At 34.9% G+C, this 26995-nt stretch overlaps 1 protein-coding gene across 4 annotated transcripts in view; it reads right to left on the reverse strand.

Annotated features, from left to right (window-relative positions):
- Positions 1-26995, reverse strand: part of LOC140140068 (uncharacterized) — a 117691-nt gene that overhangs the window by 59248 nt on the left and 31448 nt on the right. For 2 of the 4 annotated variants that reach the window (XM_072161882.1, XM_072161884.1), the window contains one exon: positions 10008-10190. The exons of 1 other annotated variant lie outside the window; for it this stretch is intronic. In XM_072161882.1, coding sequence (XP_072017983.1) covers positions 10008-10190 — 183 coding nt within the window. Of the gene's footprint in view, positions 1-10007; positions 10191-15134; positions 15336-26995 lie in introns of all 4 variants that reach the window. One more of the 4 variants, XM_072161883.1, reaches the window with a different exon arrangement.

Consider the following 26995-nt stretch of genomic DNA (forward strand, 5'->3'; position numbering starts at 1 on the left):
CAACCCATTGTCTTGCTGGCTGCTTTTAATTTTATTGCCAAATATGAAAACAATATGTCATTTGTTATCATGTCAATTATACATGTCAGGAATAAACTGCATCAGACAATAGAAATAAAATATTGTAATCACTGGAAAACGATGGAGACATGTGAGACAGGTTTGAAGCATAAATATCAACTTTTTTTCTTTTTTTATGTTTCCCTTTTGATATGTATGACTATAAGATAATGTCCCTCAGTGCCTGACAATTTCATTATAGTGTATATATTATAAAAGCAAATATATGACAGTCATTGTTATATATAAACTGATAATGCATTGACTCTTTGAATAATGTAAGGGAGCTGAATACCACATAAATGTCAAATATATTATTCGCCATTTTTTTTATTAAAATGTTGGCATGGTGATTTCTGCTCCTCTTATTAAATTTGAAGGAAAGAAATCATTAACCTTGAATTGAGTATGCGAGCAGCGCCATCATAATGATTAATACACTGCTAAAATTGTTGTTTAAAATATTACACAGTGCTGCTGCTTATGAGAACCCAGCAGCTATTGTTTAAAAAAAAACTTGTAAAATTTCCCCCAACTTTTGCAAAATAATGTTGAAAAGGTTCGTTAGAATTTAAAACTATGGTGTGATGAAGTGGCTTAAGTTATGTGTGATATTTTAAACAACAATTCCTTGATTCATAGAACTAAGCTAATAAACTGTGCTGTGAAAATTCTTAGAGTGTACATTAAGGGGGACTAGGGAAGTACCTGTGATTCAACAGAAAGTCATGTAACAAAGTCATGAAAAACAATTGTCAGAATTGTTTTCACATTTTATTCTTATTCATCTGTGTTTATAAACATTGAGTAAAACGTGAATTAATTTTAACCATGGACGTCCACGGTCTGCCACGTACTTCATAAAATCATTAGTTAGTCCTTGATTGACTGAGTTGAAACCGATTGGGTCCACGGTTTGATAAAATGTATGTCCTCGTTTCCTGTTTTTATGCGGTCCTCGGTTGACAGGCCATAGCAGTATGGGTGTATTTGTCTTGCTGTGAATGTTATCACACCGTATCACACTAATATTACCAGGCTAATAAACGTTAAAGTTGGGACAGTGTACGTTAGCATTCAGCTTGATAATTTTAAACCTAAAAAGGAGCACTAGGATCCACAATATGCTCATCTATCAGGGCACAGTTCTTTTACGCAAATATATTTGAATATTCATTTAAATGACCTTTGAAAATTTGGGTACAAAAACTCATACCCTGCAACTTGAGGTCATATTTTGCACTATGATTGTTTAATTGAGGTTATTGAACTATGCCATTGGGATGAGGCCATTGTGGTCCATAGTGTAGTGCTATGATTTAAAATGACAGGTCACTGTTCGGCTGCGACTTCATTGACTTACAGATTTCATCGCTAGTATGTCATATTTCCAAATCGATTTCGATTTTAATTGAGCAAAAAATTATTTATTTAAGCGTGCACACATCTCTATTGCTGTCTTCAGTAGATAGCAATCGTATGACCTCGTGCATATTTTCCAGTTGGGTAAACTTGTGTTATTGGAATAATTTCCCGCAAAGTTCACGTCGATATCACAGTTTTGTACCTTTATATATAATGTGCTTTTCCAGTTGAGGTACATACACCCCTTACGGAATATTATGACCTTAATCGCTCACACAGGTAATCCCATTTGAAATTCACACTCCCTATGGGAAAGATTCTGGTCGACATGTATGTATATCAATAATTATGTGGTTTACGGAGTTCAATGTAAAAACAAAACAAAAATAAAAATGTCATTGATATATACGACTTATTCGCTTCTTTCAGTTAATAATAATACACACCATAGTACGCAATCATTATAATTTAATAGCAAATAAGCATTTTAACATCTCAGAATAAATTGATTAATTGAAACAGAGCCACCCTTAAATCATTTGGAAATACTATTTTGGCGTGAGTCACATTTGCCTAATTTACAGCCAGCACATAATGATTTAAGTAGTTTCCATTATGCTTACGGCTACGACGTGAGGAACCTAGCACATTAGCTAGTCAGTGTGCTGTTATACAGCAAAAACTAACATATACCCATAATGCACCCCGTGTAGAGTGCAGTAGCGTATCCATCATCTTTTCAGAGGGGAGTGGGGGGGCAAGGTGGAACTAGACATCTTTCAGCGGGCAAACTTTGACAAAGATGGCCCCAAATGGGCAGTACAAAGAGGCCTACAAATCATAAATTTTAGGGCAGCCAGCATTCCACAGAAGGGGCGGGGGGGGGGGGAACTTTCTCATGGTGGGGAAGCCCCCTGTCCCCATTGGCTACGCCACTGTTGCATAACAAGTTTAAGTGATATTTAATGAATTTTGTTGATCAAACTATTTTGGTCAGAGTAATTAGAAATTAAAAGACACCACTAATTCTGCATTGCACATTTTCCCCTCGTACTATAAGCATAAACATAGGGGAGATTGCAGACATATCTATGTGATTCATTTGTGCATAGGGAACTCGAACGGGCGTCGTTCAAAGGCGTCGTTAATCATGTTAATGGCTCCTCAGGTTTCATGCGCTTGTATATTTGCGATGCATTGTGGGTACACATTTCATAAACCTCCGGTACTTATGTGCCGCCTCTTAATCCAATAAAGGTGATTATCGCAGATGTTGATAAATGATTGGCTTAATTGGCTAAAGTAAAAAGGTAGTTGAATTCTACGAGGAAATATGGTGACCTATTACTGATATATGCATGCGCATATATGAACAGTATTAATGTTAGCCTATATTGATTTCATTTTAAAATCAGATTGATATTTATGAATATATCGTTACTACGATGATGATGAATACAAACAAACCATAACCTGAATATGTATTAGACTTGGAGTTAGTGTACATTTTAAAACCTTAGATTCAGGTGAAATACAGATGTGGTTTAACCTGATGACAATGTTGATAGCAGTGTACGTTTTCCAGATCCCGGTTCAACGTACAAAATGAATCTGCGCAATAGGCAACAGGAAAACGGCACTTTCAATAACATCATGATGACAATGATTGCAATGGTTGTTATAGGGTAGTTTTACAACTATCAGCATCGTTGAGAATAGAATGTTTCAAAGGGCGATACTGGTTGTAAGGTTGTTACAGATGATGATGAAGATGACGATGAAGAAAAAAGCGGCGAAGGAGTGGAAACAAAAGAAGCAGAAGGGGTAGAAAAGGAAGAGGAGGAGGAGGAGGAAGAAGACGACGAAGGAGAAGGAAAAGAAGGAATGGAAGAAGACAGATATGGAGAAGAAGAAGGAAGAGAAGAAGAAGGAAAAGGAGAAGAGGGGAAATAAAAAGACTAAGAAAAGATCACGAAAAAGAGAAGACGGAGACGAAGATATATGAAGAAAAAGAACTGAGGAACATGATGATGATAGTTTTAATAAAGATGATGATGATGATGATGATGATGATGATGATGATGATAATGATGATGATAATGATGATGATGATGGTGGTGATGATGATGATGATGATGATGATGATGATGATGATGATGATGATGATGATGGTAATGATGATGATGATGATGATGATGATGATGATAATGATGATGATGATGATGATGATGATGATGATGATGATGATGATGATAATGATGATGATGATGGTGGTGATGATGATGATGATGATGATGATGGTGATGAAGATGATGATGTTAATATTAATGGTGATTAGGATGATGATGGTTAAAAAGAGGAAGAAGAATAACGATGGCAATGATAAAACAGGAAGAACGATTATCGTTTTTATAGAATATTAACTATAGCGGAAAACGTTCGTAGGGATTTCATTACCACTTACACTCTCACCATAATGAAACTTGACCTATACAGTTCATAAACCACCCGCTCACTTTGTATCTTATATCATACCCGATGAAAAATAATGCCTAATTTATCCGCCATGACTCAATACATAATAAAAACAGCAAACAGTTTTCACATTTTAGCGTCGATACATTTATACCTAAACAGGTTCACAGGAACGACGTGGTATTCAATAACATGAAATATACATGACAAGAGACTATTGCTTGCAGTCTAACGGGTGAATATTTCATGCAAGTATATCGTCTGCAACATGCTAGGCGGGTATTTTTTAACAGGGTTGCCAGAATTGTGGGTCAAATCATTGAAAAATTGCCTAATTTTTCTCTTAACGATGGATTCTGGGACAGAAATCTACCGAAAATCGTTGTAACCCATGATGCAAAGTCTCCAAATATTTCTCTTTACCTTTGGGTTACTACATGAATGGGACAGGAAAATGCCAAATATGACGCCGAAATCGTTAGAAAGCGCCCATTGGGCTACTGATTCGCGGGTTGCTACCTATTTTGTTACCTATATACGTCCATCATCATTTTCTATCTACATCAAATCTTTATGCTATGAAACTATAACATTCCGCATTGCTCAAATCATAAAAGCGCAAGTATTATTTTTCCAAAGAGTTCTTCAAGAATTACCACAGCAATAGGAATGTTATTATAATTATAATGCAAACATTATAATTAAGGTTTCATGTACGTTTAAAAAATTGGCATTTTAGTTAGGTATTTGGGCCTGTATAAAACAACAACAGATAGATATTGAGGGTTTCGATGGGCGTTGATCGTAATGTTATTGCTGTCTTCAGTAGACAGCAATCTTGTGAACTCATGCACATTTTGCCAGTTTAGTAAATTTGTGTTATTGGAATAATTTCCCGCAAAGTTCATGTCCATATCACAATATAGTACCTTTATATATATGAGAGCCCTATGTAGTTTCAAATATTTCACCCTTTTTAGTATTACGACATACGAAAATCATCAACGTGTTTTGTACATTATTTTACAACAGAAACGTGCAATTATCTTATCAACTTTTATATTAATCAAAATTTGTCATATTGGTAGCAATTCATATGTATTCTTCATTCAAATTTGCTTAGCGGCGGATATTAATGGCGGACTCTTGACGATCAATTTTACAATATTTTAATGTACTACGTTCAGTCATGTCAGTTTATTTTACATTTCAAATATCTGCTGTTATCATATTCTTGTACGTCAAGAAATCGAATAATATAATGATGATTTTGTTTTAAATTCGGCATATGTTTTATTGTTAACATGGTAAAACACCCTTAATGTTTTAGGGTTAGGGATATGGTTAAGTTATGTTATGGGTTAGGATTAGGGATGGGGTTATAATTAGGTTTAATGTTAGGTTAGGATTAGGGTAATACTTGTGAACAGAATTATTCTGGCAGTTGATGTTCACAACGATCACTAATCTAATAACAGGTTATCGAACCGCTTTTTATAGCCAAAATAATAGTCCTTTTAAAATATTACGCTAGAAAAACGAAATTGAATTAAAAATTCCACAGCGAATTTAATTAATGGGGCAAAACAACAAAACGGCTGGTACGCGAATTTAATATTTGAAAATGTTAAACATTAGATGACTGGCGAAATTTTGTCATTACCAACATAAAAATAAGTAATGATGGTTGTCCAAGGTGCTGAATGGCGATGTACTAAACGAATAAGAAATCTCTCGCCACTGTCCAGTTAATTAGACAGTTTGTTTGCATTACAAACCATCCTACTCAAGGGACAGTTTTAGTTGATTAATTAAATAGCAATCTTCTTCTAGCTCAACTTGTATAATAGCTCAACTTGTATAAAACTGCGAACATGACCTTTCACGGTATTCTTTTTTCTTTCTTTTTTTAAGGCGAGTGGGATGGAAGGAACTATAACTATAACAAAATTTTGCCTTAAAATGAGAATTCCGAAAAGTGTTTTTAAAAATTGGGCGGATTCCCAGTGTCACAGCAACAATTGGAAAACACAAACAAAACATTTGTGTGATTCCCAGTATACCATTTCTGAAGAAACATAGCCCCTTCTTCTTGAGAATTGATCCTTTGCATTAAGATGGGGGGGGGGGGCATGACTTATATTATGACCGTTGTTTATATTATTGGCATTATTACAAGAACCATAAGACCTACGAATGCGATTATTACTCATTTTCTATCAGATGTAGTAAGATGTACACTCCAATTTTTTTTGTTGCTGTTTTTTATTTTTTTTAGTTATAGTTCGTTCCATCCCACTCGCCCAATAAATGTCATGTACCTTTCCTGTGCAAAAGGATCTGTGAACAGTAGTTTCTTTCCCTTTCATGTTTGCAATATACAAAATCATAGAAAGCTATTTTGAGCAAATCGCAAATATGATATATGGCCCAAATCAAATTTGTACAAACGATCTTGAAAGAATTGTCTACTACTTCCATGGTAGGATCTTGTTAGCATACAATCATGGTTAGGGCGTTCTATAATTTCATAACAGCTTTTCTCTTTAACCAATTTTCACAGGCATATACTCATGCCATATAATGTGTCGGAGTCCCCCTCCCCAGGCAAGATTTATTAGTTCTGACTCTCATCTCGATGACTAATCTGCCTCAAACCATTCACATTAGACCATAATCGTGTTATCTGATATCGGCTTCAATCTAAGTATGCTTCAACCATAATCTTATCCCAAAAAGACGTCATTGATTAAGGTATGCATCCAACAATTCCTCAAAACAATGTACAAAATTCTGCAGTATTTACATGAAGATGTTGAAATTATTAAACCTTTTAGATACTTGTGACAAGCTGCATTTTTTTCTGCAAAACTGTTCAACGTGTGCGATTGTAAAGTACAAATTTAGATACCATATTGCAAATGGCTAAAATTGTTCACAATTATTGTCTTTTGAGTTAATTGGGAGTAAACTTGTAGAATGTATGCAATTCATGTTGTGGAAAACTAATCGGGAGGAGGCAAGGATTGTCGGTAAAGAATGTGACAAATACACAAGATGGATAAAGGAGGCCATCGCTATCAGAAAGTAAGGAGCAACAATGAACCGAGACGAGGGCCTGTACAACCTAAGTCACATCTATGATGACCTGTTGATGGAGAAATCGTCTGGCAACTCCGTTGCCAAGCAGCGATCAACAACAGCTGTTCAGCGATTATCACATCAACAGCATAGCATTGAGAAAGATGGCTGACAGCTATCGAAACGTCTGCACGTATAAGTGTGTTTAACTTGGACCAGTATTGAAGAGCTTATTTCCAAACCGTGTTAAGTCCACAAGATTCACTTTGAAGAAAATCAGGAATTTTCTTTATGGCAATGAAAAAAAGTTCGATTTCTATAAAATTACAGTGAAGTGAGGGTGACATATATAGGACCATAAAAACATGTTAAGTTAAAATCTAGAGACTTTTGATTTTTTTAAATAAATTAATTTGTTTTAAAAATAGCATGGACTTAACACGTTTTGACACAAAACGCAATTTCTGGCATGGACTTAACACATTTTGACACAAAACATAGTATCTGTAACACAGAACTAACCATATTTTTCTCAAACTAGTCTTAAAAGATAACAAATTTATTAAAAACATACAAAACAATTTTGCCACAAACCACCTTGCATCTCGAGCCCCCTCCTGACGCCCATTTTTTACCCAAATTCGACGTTTAAAATAGTTCAAAATTCAAAACTTAGTTGTATTGCATTTCTCAGGATTAATTGAATAAACATCATTTCACTGACAATAAGTGATAACCTGAAATATCCACTTGTTTTATCACATTATCACAATTTCCCCCTCCCCATGCTGCCACCCTATTAATCTCATATTGACAGTCGTACGTTTTTAAAGTCTTTAAGTCCTAAGTTTTTTTATACCTTTAATTTTAAAATAATACCTTGAATTTAGTATTACATTTTGATAATCATACAAAATAATAATATCAAAAACTAACTCTGCCACCATCCTCTAACATTAATTCTCACCATCAAAACCTTTCCATCTACCCCTTCCCACCATGTTCACACCTTTCTGGAAGTAGGCCTATCATTCAAATATTTAAGAAATCCCATACAAACTTGGCCTACTAATAAAAAACAAAACAACAACAACAACAACAACAACAACAACAACAACAACAACTTTTTATGCAGACCAAATTCAGGACCAAACAAGAACGAAGACGCAAAGCAGTGTTATCAATCATGCAGAATGAGCGATTAATAACTATTGGAAGCCCTATGCCGTGCTACTTGCCTACAAGCTGCCCACAAGGGCAGTGTTCGTGGACTTAACACAGTTTGCTACCAAACTGGATTGGACTTAACACGTTTTGGAAAAAAATCGATACTTTGTATGTCAATATTTCGGAACTTGACTAATTTTGGAAAAAAACACACACATTGCTGGATAGCCCTAGTTACTCACTACCCATTTTCATCAAAATCTCAATTTTGAAGGTGGGTGGACTTAACACGGTTTGGAAATAAACTCTTCATATGAAAAAATATACAGTTGTATGCAATTCTAATGCGCACAAATGTAGCACACACTAATGGGCAATGTTAAAATAAGCCTTTTTGAACGAATGTTTAGTTAAAATTAATACATGTGCATAATGGGTACAGTAAATCTCGATAGTCAATTGCAAAAATGAATGACGATCATTACCGCCTAATTAAACCATTATTTAATAAGCATGCGTTACTAATTAATGTAATATTGTGTCGTTGAATGTGGAGTTCACCTGGGCGTCGCGTCGGTTTAATATAAAAATCACATTAAACAGGTTTATATAGATCAAGGGCTGTATTAATAATGATTAATCTTATTACCAGTAATAGTTATATTCAGCTCAAGCATGACTGCGTACGCAGAATGGATATTAACAATTCAACCTGCTCCGATTTAGAGTTAAAATAATATTAACATTTTTTGTATATAATACAAATATATACCGGTACTCAGTATGTCTGTGGTGGGTTTGTGCATGGAAGAAAGAGATGAGTTTTCTTCCATGGTTTGTGTGTGTGTGTGTGTCAATATATTTTTTTTTGCGCAACTGCACGTGGATGTGCTATGAAATGAAAAAAAGAAGAAGAATAAGAAGAAAATGTCCCAGTAAAAAACAATAAAATAAAGTTAATGAGTCATCACTCAACTAAGACGGGGACAGGTTTAATCTTCCATGATACTGTGAGTCTACATTATATGGTCTACGAGACTGTGAGAGAGACTGAGGTCAAAGAGGTCATGACCTAATGATACAATTCGCCGTCTCACTCTTTCAGATGAAAAAAATCAGAGATAGGAATAACCTCGTTGTGCCTAGAACAAATGTTTTAAACTTCAAAATAATAAAAGTAAAATAATTAACAAGAAAGCTGAGTATCAGTTACATATTTGAGCACAAACGGACTAAACTATATATATTCCACCATTGATTGTGATCGACGCATTAAAAATCAGTCCAAATACTCCCACCAATAACGACTATTCTGCAGAGATCCAACACCGCGACCTTCACTTTGTACCCTCCTTATATATAAAACACTGCAAGACAAAACGGAGCTTTACTATTTATTTTTAAATCTCTTTGGAACAAATAATCTAAATTGAATTAACGGCGCAGTAATGTGTCCCAATATACAAGTAAGGGGTGCATTACATTATAGAGCGGGAAAAGATAGCTAAAGATGCCGTAAGCGTGATAAGCCGTTTTGCAGGAATTGGTATACTACCAATGCGCTATGGAGCACGTGTGTACTGTGCATTTTGCGGCGGTGAATGACCGAATTAATTGAGAACATAAATATCAACAAAGTCTGACTCAATTTTTAGACACCTGAGCAAAATATTTAATAACCAGCCAATTTATAATAGCATGGGTATGGTAGGACATGCCAAACAAAATATGTGATTACTTACTAGCATGCAATGCTTATGAATGCGTTGAAAAATATTTTGTCAAAAGGCCCACAATAACGGTTTTGCAGCAACATTGAAATGTTTTAATAACGTTACAAAAACGTTGATAGTACTTACTGTATAATGGACAGCGAGGGCAACATTCAGATGGGTCCCAAATGGGTTCCTCACAAGACACAGGTCGACAAACCTTTGGGATGCACCACACATTGCCGTCGTCGCAAGTACATGTCGTACATGCATCCCCTTCCAGCTGGTCCCCATGGGGAATTATAACCCCCCTGTACGTACACGGTTTCTCTGAAAGAATTTCGAAAATGGTCCCCTCGTCAAAAAAATAAGACCCAAGCTTTTTTGTACACACTCACACCCATTCAAAGAACATGTGAAACATTGAATTTTACAATTCTCTGTAAGTTGCTGTTGCTGGTATTTTCACAAATACCCTCAAAAATGGAGAGATTTTCCCCACAATTTTTTCCAGAATTAGGCAAATGTTGTCAAACTTGCCCCATAAATTCTCGTCTTAGCTGGCAGCCTTTTCAACCTTTTATAACGTTTTGTGAACGTATATCAAACCGTTTTGTGTTTACTGGGTTTTGTACCAATGTACTATTATCTAAAGTTACTTTGCATTTTAATATTTTTACACACGAAAAAAAAGTTGAAGCAAGTGGTACGCATGATGAATGTTCTCAAAAAATTGCCCAAACTGGCATTTTGCAGAATTTTGGTCTTTGTAAGCTTAAAAGCTTACTTCACCCGAAGTGTTCTTGACTTTAAAAAAGCTAATAATATTACTAGTATGCTAATATGTCTTTATTAGTAAATGACTAACTTCATACTGATGTTTTGAAAATGATTTTAGTACCAGAAAAATATATGTCATGGTTGTTGGACTCAGAACTGGTATGTTGTGTTATGTTGTGTTGTGTTGTGTTGTGTTATGTTATGTTATTTTATGCTATGTTATGTTATGTTATGTTATGTATGATATGTTATGTTATTTCATGTTATGTTACGTTATACGTTATGTTATGTTACGTCATGTCATTTCATGTCATGTCATGTCATGTCATGTTATGTTATGTAAAGTTACGTTACATTACGTTAGGTTATCTTACGTTATGCTATACGTTATATGCTATGTTATGTACGTTATGTCATGTCATGTTATGCTACGTTACATTTTGTTATGTTACATGTATGTCATATCGTGCCATGACGTTTTTATGCTTTTTATTTTCTAATCACATGAAACCACTTGATGACCATTTAAAATTTCTACAAATGCCATTTCAACGACGCGGAACTAACGGACCAGAATTATTATAGGAAAGGTGAATTTTATCATAATATTATCTTATAATCTAAATCAAAAAGATCTCGTCAATGTTGAATCATTTTAGTCGCCATTGGCTCAAGTACAATTGACGGCTTAATATTTCAATACTATATTTTACTGTTGAATGGAAATAATACAAATAACCGTGGCAATATAAAAACTTTTTTGATGCTTACTCGTTGGAAAGAACATATTTTGTATACATACTCGTATCCATAATCAGCTATTAAAGTCAAAACAGAAATATGTGAATAAATGAAGAAACAAATAAATACAAAATTTATACAAATGAAAGGTTATAATATGTAAAGAAACCAAACTTGTTATAGCAGCAAATGTATACCGAGTTGAATACGGAGCAACAACAACTTCATTAAGATTTAATATTGCGAGTATTGGAAGAAGGAGAAAATGAGACTGGTTTTATTGAATAAACCAGACACCCATCCCGAGGGCAATGCACTCTGTCCCTATTCCTGACCTAATTTGTACTTGGTCCAATTTACATCAATAATATAATTGTCTTCTACACGAATGAAAGCTGTAACTTAACTGAGAATTAGAGAAGCGACAAAAATGCCTCGTTTATCTTTACAGCTTTTAAAAGGAGCTTCAGATTTACTTTGTAGATTTTGTTTAAATCAGAACAAAAAAATAAGCAATTAATGCTACAATTTGCAAAAGTGTCTAATACTAGTTAAATCGTAGTAATATTCATTATGCTTTAAACCATATTCCTAACCTAAAAGTATAACTCTAACTATAATATTATCCCATGATTAAACAAGTATAGCTGTCATGTTGTGAAGGGTATATTTTGATTTGAAAAGGGACAAATGCCTACAACATCACAAAACGGTTGACTCTGGTTATGCATCTACAATACATTCATTCCTTTTCGTACCGACATAATGATGTTTTCTTTAGTCATTATTCTGATTAGAATTTCAGCCTCTCGGTTGAGTAGTATTTGTTGAGTTGCAAACCGTTTGAATAAATAATTATTTCTCTGGGCACTGCAAATTGTGTGTCTTGATTTGAAATGCAGATGATTAGTTAGGGACAATCACCGATCAATATAATATTTATTTAAGCCAAAAGGGGAAGGGGTAATTCAAAAGATTCGGACGAAACATTTTGAGTTCGCCCGATTCAGGTTTCTTCAATAAAATTACATGTTCGCCTTTTTAAACTCACAAATACCGCGACCTCTCGCCCCCTAAGGCCCAACAATGTCGAAATATTGACCGGTCCATACAGGTAGAATAGTTACTGATGGTATCAATGGTATAAATAAGAAGGTATAGCTTCATGAGCCACGGCTTAAATGATCAAAATATTCCAACGTAAAAACATATTTTAGTATATAGGATGAGATTCAATAACAACGCATTGTTTAGACAGGGCTTAGTGCAGGTCATCTACATGCATATTAAGAAATTCATTGCAGCATCGATGAAGTCATGTGAGATATTATATGATTCGTGACTCGAATACAAATAACGTCTAGGTATGTATCTACCGTAGATAGCATAGCACACACCGCTATCTACCGTAGATAGCATGTGCTGCTATCTACCGTAGATAGCATGTGCTGCTATCTACCGTAGATAACATGTGCTGCTACCTACCGTAGATGACATGTGCTGCTATCTACCGTAGATGACATGTGCCGCCATCTACCGTAGATAACATATGCTGCTATCTACCGTAGATAGCATGTGCTGCTAAATTATTGGGGCAAAACAGCAATAAAAAGGAAAAAAATTAGATGACTGGCCAATATATATAAAAAAAGTTATATAAGAATTATAAGACATCTCTCACCACTACCAAGTTAATTAGACAATTTGTTTGCATTATACAAACCATCCCACTCGAGGGACAGTTTTAGTTGATTAATTGAATAACAATCTTCTTCCAGATCAACTTGTGCATAACTGACATCACCTTCTTTCACAATAAGTCTTAATGCAAAGGAAATTAACAAAACGATCAGGGTTGGTGACCTGGTGACCATGGTAATGCATATAAATACATAATCTTACCAACATAACTCATACAAGATAACACCTCAATACCGTGCCCCTCGCCTGTTTAGGTAAATGGGTCATTTAAGACAGAAAACGACGAATCCTAACCCTATCCCTAACCCCTAAACCTAGTTAAGATATCATGATGTTCTGTCTTAACATCTAAACCCCCCTACCTGGGTAAGATTTATTAGTTCTGACTCTCATCTCGATGACTAATCTGCCCCAACCCATTCACATTATACCATAATCGTGTTATCTGATATCGGCTTCAATCCATGCATGCTTCAACTATAATCTTAACCCAAAAAGACGCCATTGTTAAAGGCATCAAACAATTCCCCAAAACAATTAATTAGAGAAAATCGATATTCCAAGACATAAGCACATTTTGCACAAAAGTAACATACACTGCGTAATGATAACATAAGCCTCTTTGAACAAGTTGCACATGTACGTAGAGTAAATCTCGATGGTTAACACTGTATCACTCTCGCATTAGGCTGAGTTCACATAGAAGTATAAGGTATACGGTATTCGCTATACGAAATACGCTCATTCGATCAGGCTGAGTTCATATAGGAGTATACTATGTGAACTCAGCCTGATCGAATAAGCGTATTTCTTATAGCGAATGGCGAGTATGTCAGTTTACCCATTTTCTTCGTCTTATCAAATGCTTGTAACTTTACTTCTTGAGGTCACATTGCATTCAATGAGGTGTCATAATGTGCAGAATTAGATAGTGCATCTATTAAAAAATTAATTTGCCCACATATGGTTTAGGTTTTTAAAATTAGGACGGTATACGTTGCACTAAAATCGAACACGCACGATTCCCACTATACTATACTATACTATACGCAGGTATACGGCCTTTTCGAATAGCTCTTATGTGACCCGGTACTATGAAATTACCTTGCCCGATTTAAGCTATACGCGTGCATCTGCAAAACGTGCATCGTATACCCGAATAGTATACTTCTATGCGATCGTAGCCTTATGTGACCCGGTACTATGAAATTGCCTTGCTCGATTTTAAGCTATACGCGTGCACCTGCAAAACGTGCACCGTATACCCGAATAGTATACTTCTATGTGAACGCAGCCTTATGGAAGATGGAGTACCATCTGAAAATTGGGAGTGTTTATGCTTGGATGAAATGTTTAAACATACATTTAATTAAATCAAGAGGTTCATCGACAAAACTGAGTATAGGATTATATTGTAGCACAAACGGATCAAACTATGAATACCTTCATTGATTGCAATCGACGCGTTAAAAATCAATCAAAATACTCCCACCAATAACGACTTCTCTGTATGGAGAGACCAACACCACGACCTGTATCCTCCATATATATAAAACACTGCAAGGCAGACCGAGCTTTACTATTTATTCTTAAATCTCTTCGGAACAAATAATCTGAATTAACGGTGCAGTAATGTGTCCCAATATACAAGTAAAGGGCTAGATGGGTGCATTAGATTATAGAGCGGGAAGAGATGCCGTAAGCGTGATAAGCCGTTTTGCAGGAATTGGTACACTACCGTACCAATGCGCTATGGAGCACGTGTGTACTGTGCATTGTGCGGTGGTGAATGACCGAATTAATTGAGAACATAAATATCAACAAAGTCTGACTCAATTTTTAGACACCTGAGCAAAATATTTAATAACCAGCCAATTTATATAGTGCATGGATATGGTAGGACATTCCAAAATAATAAATGCGCGATTTTTTGCTAGCATGCAATGCTTAATCATGCGTTGAAAAATATTTTGTCAAAAGGCCCATTTAATAGCATTATTTCACGATTTTGCAGCAACATTGAAAATGCTCAAAAACGTTGATAATACTTACTGAATGGGCAGCGAGGGCAACATTTAGATGGGTCCGTAATGGGTTCTTCATTGCCACAGGACACAACCTGACAACTCTCAATGTCGCACCTCACCGTAGTGTCATCACAACTACATGTAGTACATGCATCTACTCTCAGGTGGTCCCCATGGAGAATAGTTGTCCCCCTGTAGCTACAGTTTCTTTGGTTTGTGCTCACACCTATTCAAAGACAAGACGCCACATAGGGATATTCCACATAAAATCCATACTCTCCCTGTGGAAGATTTGTTAAAGTCTTTCACTGAGGGAGTATGAGTTTTGGATAGAATAGACAATTGGGTAACTTCTACTTGAAATACTCACTCCAGTTGTGGAAGATATAGGTAAAGCCATAATACATAGGGCGTATGGGTATCAAAATGATAAGCCCTGACCATTTACATTTGAAAAACATACTTCCCCTGTGGAAGATATTTCTAAAATCTTCCACAGGGGGAGTGTGGATTTCAACTGAATAGCCCATAATCATCATGACATATTTAATTTTTAATTTTTTTTAAGTTGCTGGAATTTTCACAATGACTAACAATGTTATGCTATGTCATATACCATGTCATGTCATGTCATGTCATGTCATGTCATGTCATGTCATGTCATGTCATGTCATGTCATGTCATGTCATGTCATGTCATGTCATGTCATGTCATGTCATGTTATGTTATGTTATGTTATGTTAGGCTATGTTATGTTATGTTATGTTATGTTATATTGTGCTGTGTTGTTTTACGTTATGTTTCGTTACGTTATGTTACATGTATGTTATGTTGTGCCATGTCAGGTCGGGGTGTGTTACGTTACGTATATTAAGTTATGCTACGTTATACGTTACGGTATGTCATGTCATGTCATGTCATGTCGTGCCGTGTTGTGTCGTGTCGTGTTGTGCTGTGCTGTGTTACGTAAGGTTTAGGTTACTTAAGTTACGTTTATACGTTATGTTATGTACGTCATGTTTTGTAATGTCATGTCATACCGTATTATGTCAAGTTACGTTTCTTTTCGGTATGTTATGTTACATGTGTGTTATGATACGTTGTGTTATGTATGTTGTGTTATGTTATGTTATGTTACGTTTCGTTACGTTACGTTACGTTGTGTTATGTTATATGTTATGTTATGTTATGTTATGTTGTGTTGTGTTGTGATATGTTATGTTATGTTATGTTATGTTATGTTATGTTATGTTATGTTATGTTATGTTACGTTACGTTACGTTACGTTACGTTACGTTATGTTATGTTACGTAACGTTACGTTGTGTTGTGTTACGTTGTAAAAGTTATGTTTATTATGATTAATGTCCCGAATGAAATAATCCCAATGATTTTATTTTCTGACCACATGAAACCACTTTGCGACCATTGAAATTTTCTACAAAATTCATTTAAACAACACGGAACTAACGAGGCCAGCATTATTATAATTAAGGTGAATTCTATTATAATATTATTTTATCACAATTAATCGAAATCACAAAGATCTCGTCAAGGTTGAATAGTTTTGATCGCCACTGGCTAAAGTACAATAGACGGCTTAATATTTCAATAATATTGCTTTACTGTTGAATTGCGATAATATAAGTAACCATGGCAATATAATTATTCCTGACCCTGCTTTCTCTGATTTAATCATAATTATGTGAAGTTCGAAAAGTAGAAATCTGGGCCTCTATTCATGAAAAACAACGGCATATCAAGAAACAGCATATCAAAAAAAAAATCAATATTAATACAACATTGATACAATTTTAGAGAAACCCAACTTGCTATGGCAGCAAATTTATCTGACCAAGTTGAATTCAGAGGGAGCAACAAGAACTTCATTAAGATTTAATATTGCGAGTATTGGAATAAGATGAAAACGAGACTGGTTTTATTGAATAAACCAGACATCCATCCCGAGGGCAATGCACTGTCCCTATTCCTGACCTAATTTTTACTTGGTCCAATTTACATCAATAATATATAGGCCTAGTATATCGTCTTCTTAGAAGCATGAAAGATGTAACTGAGAAAAAGAGAAGCGACAAAAATGCCTCGTGTATATTTACAGATTAAAGAGTGTTAGATTTACTTTGCAGATTTTGTTTTCAATCAGAACAAAATAATAAGCAATGATGCTACAAAAAGTGTACAATTAATTCTTGCAAAGTGTACAAGATAATTAAGTCCTGATAATTAACTTGAAAGATGCTACTTCAATTCAAACGACGTAGCATTTGTCTTCATTTATACATCACGAATTTGAGATATAGGCGGCCTGTGCCATAAACCCACAGCATAATATTTAGAGAATAAAGGTATTGTTTTTAGCCGCTGGAGTGCATCTATCGTCTCATATAACACGGGCGACATCATTATTTTAAGTAAAACAACGAGTAGACTGGCCCCCAGTCTCGGTTCGGTTCCATCTCTGGATAATGTAACAATAAATAATTACGTAATGCCCTATGAAAAAATGCCAACTCCCCCCTTATTTTCTTCAATGCCAAAAACCCATTCCTCTTCATCCACAAATCGACGCCACTAATTACACCCACCACAGTCAACCATGCAGCAATATAGAAATATACTCGTATTATAAGTGAACGCGAAAGTCCATTGAGCGCTCATGTATTGGGTTGATTTTTAATGCTATGTAATCTACATTACCAGTCGTTCTCCATGGACCCGAGGGAGGGTCTAAACAACGAGGCGAAGCCGAGTTGTTTTACGCCATTCTTATAAAACACTTCAATTCAAATAAAAATATCATACAAATTTTAATCAAATTAAATCCTATACATTTGGCAAGGAATTACCTAGGGCTTAAAATCGATCAGTCTCGTTGTTGCTGTGCGCCTCCGATTGGTCCAAATAGCGAGTACGCGTATCGCGTCGACGCACATGCGCTCACCCGTGTAATATCGTGTCATATCACACGGGTAAAGCTGGGTAAGAACCAATAAGATTGCAGGAACGTTCTCAAGTGTTTAAGAATGCGATATAATATTTGACTAAATTCTTTATAAGATGTGTAATAAAATACATTTCACAATTTTACGAAAATAAAACTTTTAGAGGAAAATTAATATCACATCAGAATTCGAACTTTTCTATACGAAATTGTAGTAATATGCATATCAATCCTAAATCCTAGCCTAAAATTACATCTCAATAACTAACGGTACTATAAACCCACAGAACAATTGCAATATACTATTTGAATTCGTTGGAAGGTCTTTATAAACTGTGTTACTTTTCACAATATACTTAATAATATTCATGCAAAACCCTAATCCTAACCTAAAAGCGTAACCCTAACTATAGCTGCCATGTTGTGACTGGTGTATTCAGATTTGGACAAGTGCTGTCCTCATCCAGATGCTGAACAGGCTTTGATGAGTAGCAGCATAGAAGTAGAAGTAGAAGTATAGTAGATCACAAAACGGTTGACTCCGGCCATATATCTACAATAACTTTAGCCACTTACTTCCCTTTCGTACCGACATAATGATGTTTTCTTTAGTCATTATTCTGATAAGAATTTCAGCCTCTCGGTTAAGTAGTATTTGTTGAGTTGCAAACTGTTTGAATAAATAATTATTTTTCTGGGCACTGCAAATTGTGTGTCTTGATTTTAAATGCAGATGATTATTTAGGGCCGGTCACTGATCAATATAATAATTATATAAGCCAGGGCCTTTTGCAAAAATTATAGGAAATACGAGTTTGTTTCAGAAAAGCGGGGGCGGTAGGGCGCGATATTTTTGAATATAAAGCGTCGAAACGTAATTTGTAATGAAGAAATGTGAATCGGGCGAACTCAAAATGTGTCTTCCGAAACAATATGAATTACCCGGGGAATTACCCCACCATTATATAGCTTCATGAGCCATGCATGGCTATCAAAATATTCCAACGTAAAAACATATTTTAGTATATAGGATGAGCTTCAATAACAACACATTGTTTATACTGGACTTAGATCAGGTCATCTACATGTATATTATGAAATTCCTGTTTGTGGAGCAGCATCGATAAAGTCACATGAGGTAACTCGTGACTCGAATACAAATAAAGACTGGGTATGGAATAATGCCTATACAAAATCAAACCGGAGCTAATATGACTATACGGCTAAAAGTCATAGCTTTCGAAAAACAAATACAACCAACAATCCCCTTTTCAAGTATCCAAAACTATTAGACCTCCTTATACAATGCTCACGCTTTCTATACAAAAATACATTGCTGTATATTTGTTACCACTAAATCTGTTAAACCTTGCTCACATCATATGCCTGTCCTTATTGCTATTTTTATTCTATTCCCATGTCACTTGTCTTGTTTATCAACGGGCCATGTTTATTTACATTCCTTCAGAGCTATCGCGATCTGTAACTGCCATTGGTTACTCACAGCTGATTGAATTCACTAGGATCCACAATATATTTCATCTATCATGACACAGTTCTCTAACCCCAATACATTTGTACATTCATTGAATGACCTTAGAAAATATGGGTACACAAACTCATACTCTGCATCTTGAGGTCAAAAATTGCACTATGATTGTTTAATTGAGGTTATTGAACTATGCAACTGGGATGAGGCCATTGTGGTCCATATAGTGATTATAGGCCTACATCACCACACCGATTTTGACAACTTTTCCAAAGCGTTTCTTAAGAACCACTGGACCAATACAGGCATATTTGTACTAGTTTGAATGCATTTTTTATGTAGATCCCAAAAGTGGCTATGAATGTCTTTAAAACTTGTAAGTTTGTATATTCGCGGATACAGCATGAGATGTCGTTTTAGAGTTAAAAGAACTGCATGACATATAAGACGGAGTTCGCCATACGCATATGACAGTGATGAAGATATAGGAGCTTTTAAACTGACAGTAAAACGTATAACAACAGACAGCATACCCATCATGCTATCTATAGTATTATGTGATGTGAAGTTCCATGCACAAACGTACTGGGCTATTATTTTGAATTTGAGATTATTTTAATGAAACACGTACATAATATTTTTTGACTTCAGTAATAAGAGTAATATTAAAATGAATATTACTACTATTTGCTATCTACCGTAGATAACATAGGACCTAACTCTAAACACAATAATACCACAAAGATAGTAATGTTGCGATTAAAATTTTAAAAAATAGCAATGAATCACTATCGCTGATAGCACACGCTGTTATATGCCGTAGATAACATACGCTGTTATCAACCGTAGTCTATCCACCGTAGATAACACACACTATTATCTACCGTAGATAGCATATACTACTGTCTACCGTAGATATCATATGCTGCTATCTACCGTAGATAGCATACGCTGCTGTCTACCGTAGATATCATATGCTGCTACCTACCGTAGATAGCATACGCTGCTATCTACCGTAGCTAACACACGCTGTTATCTACGGTAGATAGCATATACGCTGCTATCTACCGTAGATAGCACAGATAGCACACCCTGCTATCTACGGTAGATAGCAAACAATGACATACCATAGATAACATACGCTGCTATCTACCGTAAATATCACATACGCTGCTATCTACCGTGGATAACACACACTGTTATCTACCGTAGATAGCATACGCTGCGTTTTACTGATAGAAATAACAGAATAATAAATTAAAATCTTGTTTGAACAATATTGCTCTATTACTACTTATTTCTATCTAGCGATAGCATTAGATTAAACAAAATTTGGTTGAGAGTCGGTAACATGTGTAGGCATTATACGCGTGCAATACTCGCACAATTTGAATCAAAAGGTTCAGTAAAATAATCAATGAGCAATTTTGGCTCGTCTTGGAGCTTGTTGTGCCATTTTTACTCGCTTTTTCAGATTTGCTTTGTCAGGATTTCCTTCTTTTTTCATGTAAATGTATTCTCATGTCTGCATATTACAATAACGTCACTAGACTGCTGATCGCATACTACTTTAGTCTTTAATGCTCTGCGTGCTAGCCATGCGCTTCAATGGAAAAGCTCAAGTTTTTAAATATTTTTTCAAAATATCAAGAGCTATCTTAAGAACTGCTGAATCAATACTAGGCTTGTTTGTACTAGTTTTAATGCATTTTTCATGCTGATTCCAAAGGTCATGGAAATTTACATTTCTGAAATTTTTGAATTTTTAAAATTTTTTGGAAACTTGTCGTCTGCAGTCGACACCCGCGTGAAGAGAGTTAATTTAAGATAGAGTAAGTTGAAGTAGTCTCTGTGCAGTCTTGTAGAATTACTTTGCTATCTACCGTAGACAGCATAATGGTTATGCAAACTACCGGTATTGGGTGCATAAGATGAGTCTGTTGCTACTTATGTTATACGGTTCAACGTGTATGCAAATAAAGCCTTTGTTCCCCCAAACAACTATGAATATGGAAATCAGGGGAAACTAAAATAACAACCAAATGCATACTTGTGCTTCCAATACGTCGGTAGAATGCATACACGCGTCAGTGATAATAAAATAACTTGGGTGTTTGCGGCTTCTAAATTGTATTCTGCTGATAAATATTATGCCTTTGAGAAAAATAATGTACATGCATGTTATACTGAAACATGACATGTGTTTTTATTTATTTAACATCGTGATGTTATGTTGAAAATAAAACGCATATTTGTTCCAGTTTGTGACTTTAAACTACAACAACAGTTTAAAGCAACCACCAAAGCAACACCTACGAAAAAACAAAAACGAAAATAACAAAACAAAAACAAAAATAAAAACAAAAACAAGCAAAATAAAAAAAGACAAACGAGCTATACTCTGTCAATTTGTAAATGATGTCAAATTGGAACATTGACTTATAGAAAAACAAAATCTCGAAGCCTTAAGGGAAGGGGCATGAACGTTTGGACAGTATTTATTGTGGGACATTAGAGCACATCAGACATATCGAATTGCATTCTGAATACGAAGAATGTCCTTCTGATATCAAATAATTTTGATTTTTGAAATTCGCAATGTAATACACATTTTATGGCAAATCATTAAAAATTGAGATTTTTGATATTTAACAGTACTTGAAATAAACTTTATAAATCTGATGATTTATACTTTAAGTGTATGTAGGTGGGATGAAAAGCCGACGATCAATTGAAAATTCTGACCTTTCGTATTGAAGATATGGATTTTTTTCCAAAACACCAAACAAAAAATTAGGTAAAAAAAAAAAAAAAATCCATATCTTCAATATAAAAGGTCAAAATTTTCAATTGGTCGTCGGCTTTTCCTCCCAGCTACATGGACTTTAAGAATATATCATTAAATTTATAAAATTTATTTCGAGGACTGTTACAGTATATATCAAAAATTTGAAAAATATCAAATTTTAATAACTTGTCATAAAATTTGTATTATATCGTGAATTTCAAAAAATGAAAATTATTTGATATCTGAAAGACATGCTTCGTATTCAGAATGCAATTCAATACGTCTGAGGTGCTCTCATGTCCCACAAAAAAATACTGTCGAAACGCCATAAACGGTCATTCTAGATCCCTTAACGGCGTGAAAATATTTATTGAAACATTGAAGGTATTATCTATTCCATTATTCCCTACATACCCATGACAGCAGCTAATGTAATGGAAACCCGTAGGTGTCAAACCAAATAACCAGTTTCATAGGTTTTTATTTTTAGAACGCCAGCGACAATGTCATGAATAGGTAAATGGAATAATGTTCAAATATTATTCTAAGTGTGTTTGACCGAGCAGTATTCATTACCTGACTTTGAATATATTATGGTCATATAATTATCTCATTTTATGTTGAGTAGAGTGGTTCCAAAATAGTACTATAGTATAATTCAATCCACGTAGCAAATTGAATTTATAATATGCATTTTAATAATTTTATGCACGCGATTGATACCTTTAGTAAATAGTAATATTTGCAATAGTGGTATAATTTTAATTGCATATTAACCTTATTTGGCATTTATGACCTTTTGTAGCAATTAAACTACAATGTTGACCTTTTTTACTACACAGTAGTGCTGAATAAAATATTTATGAGATACCGAGTAAGACTTTTCGATGAGAAATAATGTAAACGTACAGGTTTCGGGAACAATAACTTTAAAAAGTCAAGCCTTCAATTTTACCTATAGGCAATATTGTATAATAATATCACATTATACTTTTTTTCAAACTTTAGAACATTGTTAAGTTGAAAATTAGTATACTTGGAGGTTTCAAGAAAACTGGCGTTAAAAACCAAGCCTTATTTTACCCATTATTATAAATAATAGACATATACATTTCACTCGTTAGTTACTTTTTTCTAACTTTAAAACATTGTTAGATTAAAAAACATTGTTAATATCCACATTTAGGCCATACTTACTTGTATAGCAAAATAGTCATATATTTTACGCGAATACCACCATGACCACAGTTACTTTTTTGTGACCTTAAAGCATTGCAAATTATTTTTCTAAATTACCACAGCAATGCATTACTTGTATAAAGTTTTTGAGTTTTGTGCACTCGCATAAATGTATAAGCTTGTAAATAAGATCATTTTCAGGTTCAGTGTACAATTGCAACATTTCACATTTTTTTTTTGCATCTTAAAATGAAAAAGAAAATGGAATCATGTATACGCGTATACGTTGAACAACTGACTGTATCGTATTTTGAGTAGATCCCTTTAATTCAATACATGTATTTATCCTTATTATTATTATCATCATCATTTATATTACCATACTGACTGAGAGCGGTCAGTAACCCTATATGAAGTATGTAGTATAGTCATATTAATTTCCAATATTTGATTTCAAATTCATTATTCCCTGCGTCTGTTAAAACAAGAAAAAATGCACACAAATCAAAATTATTATGCTAAAGTCTATGTATCATTCCATATCAACGGTGACTAATGTCGCTGTACCCATCGGGCAAAAAGCCCGCGCAAAAATATATATGTCCGGTTGAAGATCCTCAAGAAAAGGCGCCAAATTCTAGTGTATTGAAATTGGATGTGACATTTGGCATAGTGTTATCTCAATCGGAGAGATGCGTCAGTCTCACGCTTACATAGCCCCAGGGTCGGGTTTTTGTGACTCGGCTAGATCGCTAATGATATATACCTGAGTGAATCAAGGAAGTACACAATGTACCGTGATGTTTCTTTTCACTTGCCCTTATAGATATATTATGTTATCAAAATAATTACTTCAAAATCATATGTTAACGTTATGCTTTCACATGAAAAATTAGATACATGCTTTCAGACCGGCCTCGTTAGCATAATTCCTACATACAAGCTTAATGTGCTGCTCGGAGATTAATCAATTATTCTATCATACAATAATTTTGTGATTATAGGTATTTGGATAATTGCTTTCCACAGGATCTCATTATAATTTACATATGGCTGAAAGCTCTAAGATCCGTTGCAGTTACTGAGTTTAACCCAACAGTGATACCTGCTGATTGGTTACAATATTGACCATGTTATTATTTAGCCAATCAGCAACAAGGTCAGAATGGTGCTGTATTTCAATTGGTCACTCAGATGAGAATATCACGGAATTTACCAATCAGAAACTTTGTAAGAAAAGCAGTTCTCCAGGGGTTAAGGGGAAACTGTATCAGATAATGTAGATACAAAAACTTCCATAAGTTGACACACCCCCTGAAGGTATTATTGGCAGACGGTGTCTACAGATATATGGATGGCACAACACCTGTCGATTTGATCAATGTATTAAATAAAGTAAATTATCTCAGCTATATACGTAAATTTTGGAATTAAGAATTTGAGGCTGTGAGTGTAGAGATATTAGATTATGCAGTTTTGAAATTCCTTTTTTTTTATGTCGAGCATATCTAGTATTATAAACAGCTGAAATCTAGCACACGCTGACAAATCTTCGGCCAGGCACGATTCACCTGGTGAACGAAGGGGATCGCCGTAGATATAGCTGGTCGGGGTAATTTTTACAGGACAGTCATGTGTAGCCAACAATCGGGCTTGTTACCTTGATCGGAACCGACTGTAACGAGGTCTTTTATCATGGGTCATCTGTCCCGCCTTTACCAGATGAGCCACGGGGAGAGCGGATTTTTTTTTTTTCTTTTTTTTTTTTTGGTCCTGCAGGGAATTGAACCCGGGACATCTCGCACAAAAGGCAAAGACTTTAACCAGTGTGCCACGCCGCCTCTCACGCCTCTTACTCTTATAAGAAAATGAATTTGCTAAATATAAGAGAGAGAAAAGAAATGTTACCTATTCTATAAAACCTATTTTAGTGGTTAGAAGAACATTGAAATTTTCTAATTGGAAACTTGTCTACTAAAGCTACATTCCGTGTCCCAACCGTGGGGGGGGGGGGGGCTTGGCAACATGCTATTTTAGATTTGTATGCATTTTTGACACCCCCTCCAAAGTAGACTTGCTCTACCCTTTGCCAAATCATGGCTACGCCACTGCACTCGATTTTAGTACTTCTTAATCATCATTTGACCTTAAACCATCGTTAAAAAACATGTATGCTCAAATATGGATAAATGAAATTTGATTTGAAAATATTACGTGTATGTCAAAATTGGATTTTGACAGTATGTTTGTCAAATTTGAGAGCATTAAATGTATATCAGACTTTAATCCCGCAACAACACCCTGAGGTTATTTTCCATATTGCTCTATATTTTCTACATGAACTTAGACATATATCGGTTATCTGTTGCAGAGATTTCAATTCTTGTGTATATAATTGATTTAAAAAGACATACCCTAAATTTAAATGGCATGTAACGCGATACTGTATATACCAAAGGCAATATTAAAGCCATGTCATAAGTGCGCACCGTATTGTACTTAAAATTGTCACGTAGGATAATTACGTTAATGATATTATTGAAAGTGCTCAATGTGCACTGTTCGTGTTAAAAAAGCAAGCAAACAAACAAATAATCAAGCGAATGGAGCAAATGGTTTAAACATCTGTTTAGAAGTTTAATGGGGCACATCCTCACCCAAAACCCTTATTCCGAAACTTATTCCAAAAATGTTGATACGAAATACCATCAGAATTTCAGAAACATGGGTGCGAAAAAGCACTTTCTTGAATATTGCAGATTTGGTGGTTTGACAAATTAGACATCGTCCACGTTGTATAATCGACACAGACAAAAATTACAATATATTTGTCTGTGGGACACTGTAACCATTTGGTAACAGATTGTGTCCAAATCAACTGAATTTTTGGAAATCTCCTTTTTCGTGGCTATCTATTGAACTTTGATACCCAAAAGAGAATGCTACAAAATCACAAAATGCCCCTTGAAACAACTCTTGAGCTATATATACGCTATTCTAAGTGCGTCATAAAATCATCGCTTGCTGCAGTACCTGAAATATCTCTAAACTAATATAATACTAATAAAAAATACATGCTCAAATTGGCGACCCACAACTCCAGGACAAAATTATGAACATAATTGAATTATTTTCCAACCATAAAATTGAACACTTGCGGAGCTCAACAGAAAATGGAAAATGGATGGTGCATGATATTGCATAAATGTTTGGATTCAGTATAAGGCCAAATAAAAAATAAAACATGTTTCACGTCCCCTCCCGCTTCCTTTTTTTGAGGTTTCTTCAATTTTATTTTTATTTTTTGAAATTCAGTTATAACTTTTCAAAAAATATGTCTAGGAAGTAGAGATGCTTTCTATAGCCTTGCTAATATACAAGAAACACTTTTATAAGGTTTTGTGATACAGTTAGAGGGGGCCTATCTCCCAGAACAACAAATAAAAAGAGGCCTCCTCCTTTTTCCAGG

Source organism: Amphiura filiformis, chromosome 18, assembly GCF_039555335.1.
Source record: "Amphiura filiformis chromosome 18, Afil_fr2py, whole genome shotgun sequence".
In the NCBI taxonomy this organism is placed as follows: domain Eukaryota; kingdom Metazoa; phylum Echinodermata; class Ophiuroidea; order Amphilepidida; family Amphiuridae; genus Amphiura; species Amphiura filiformis.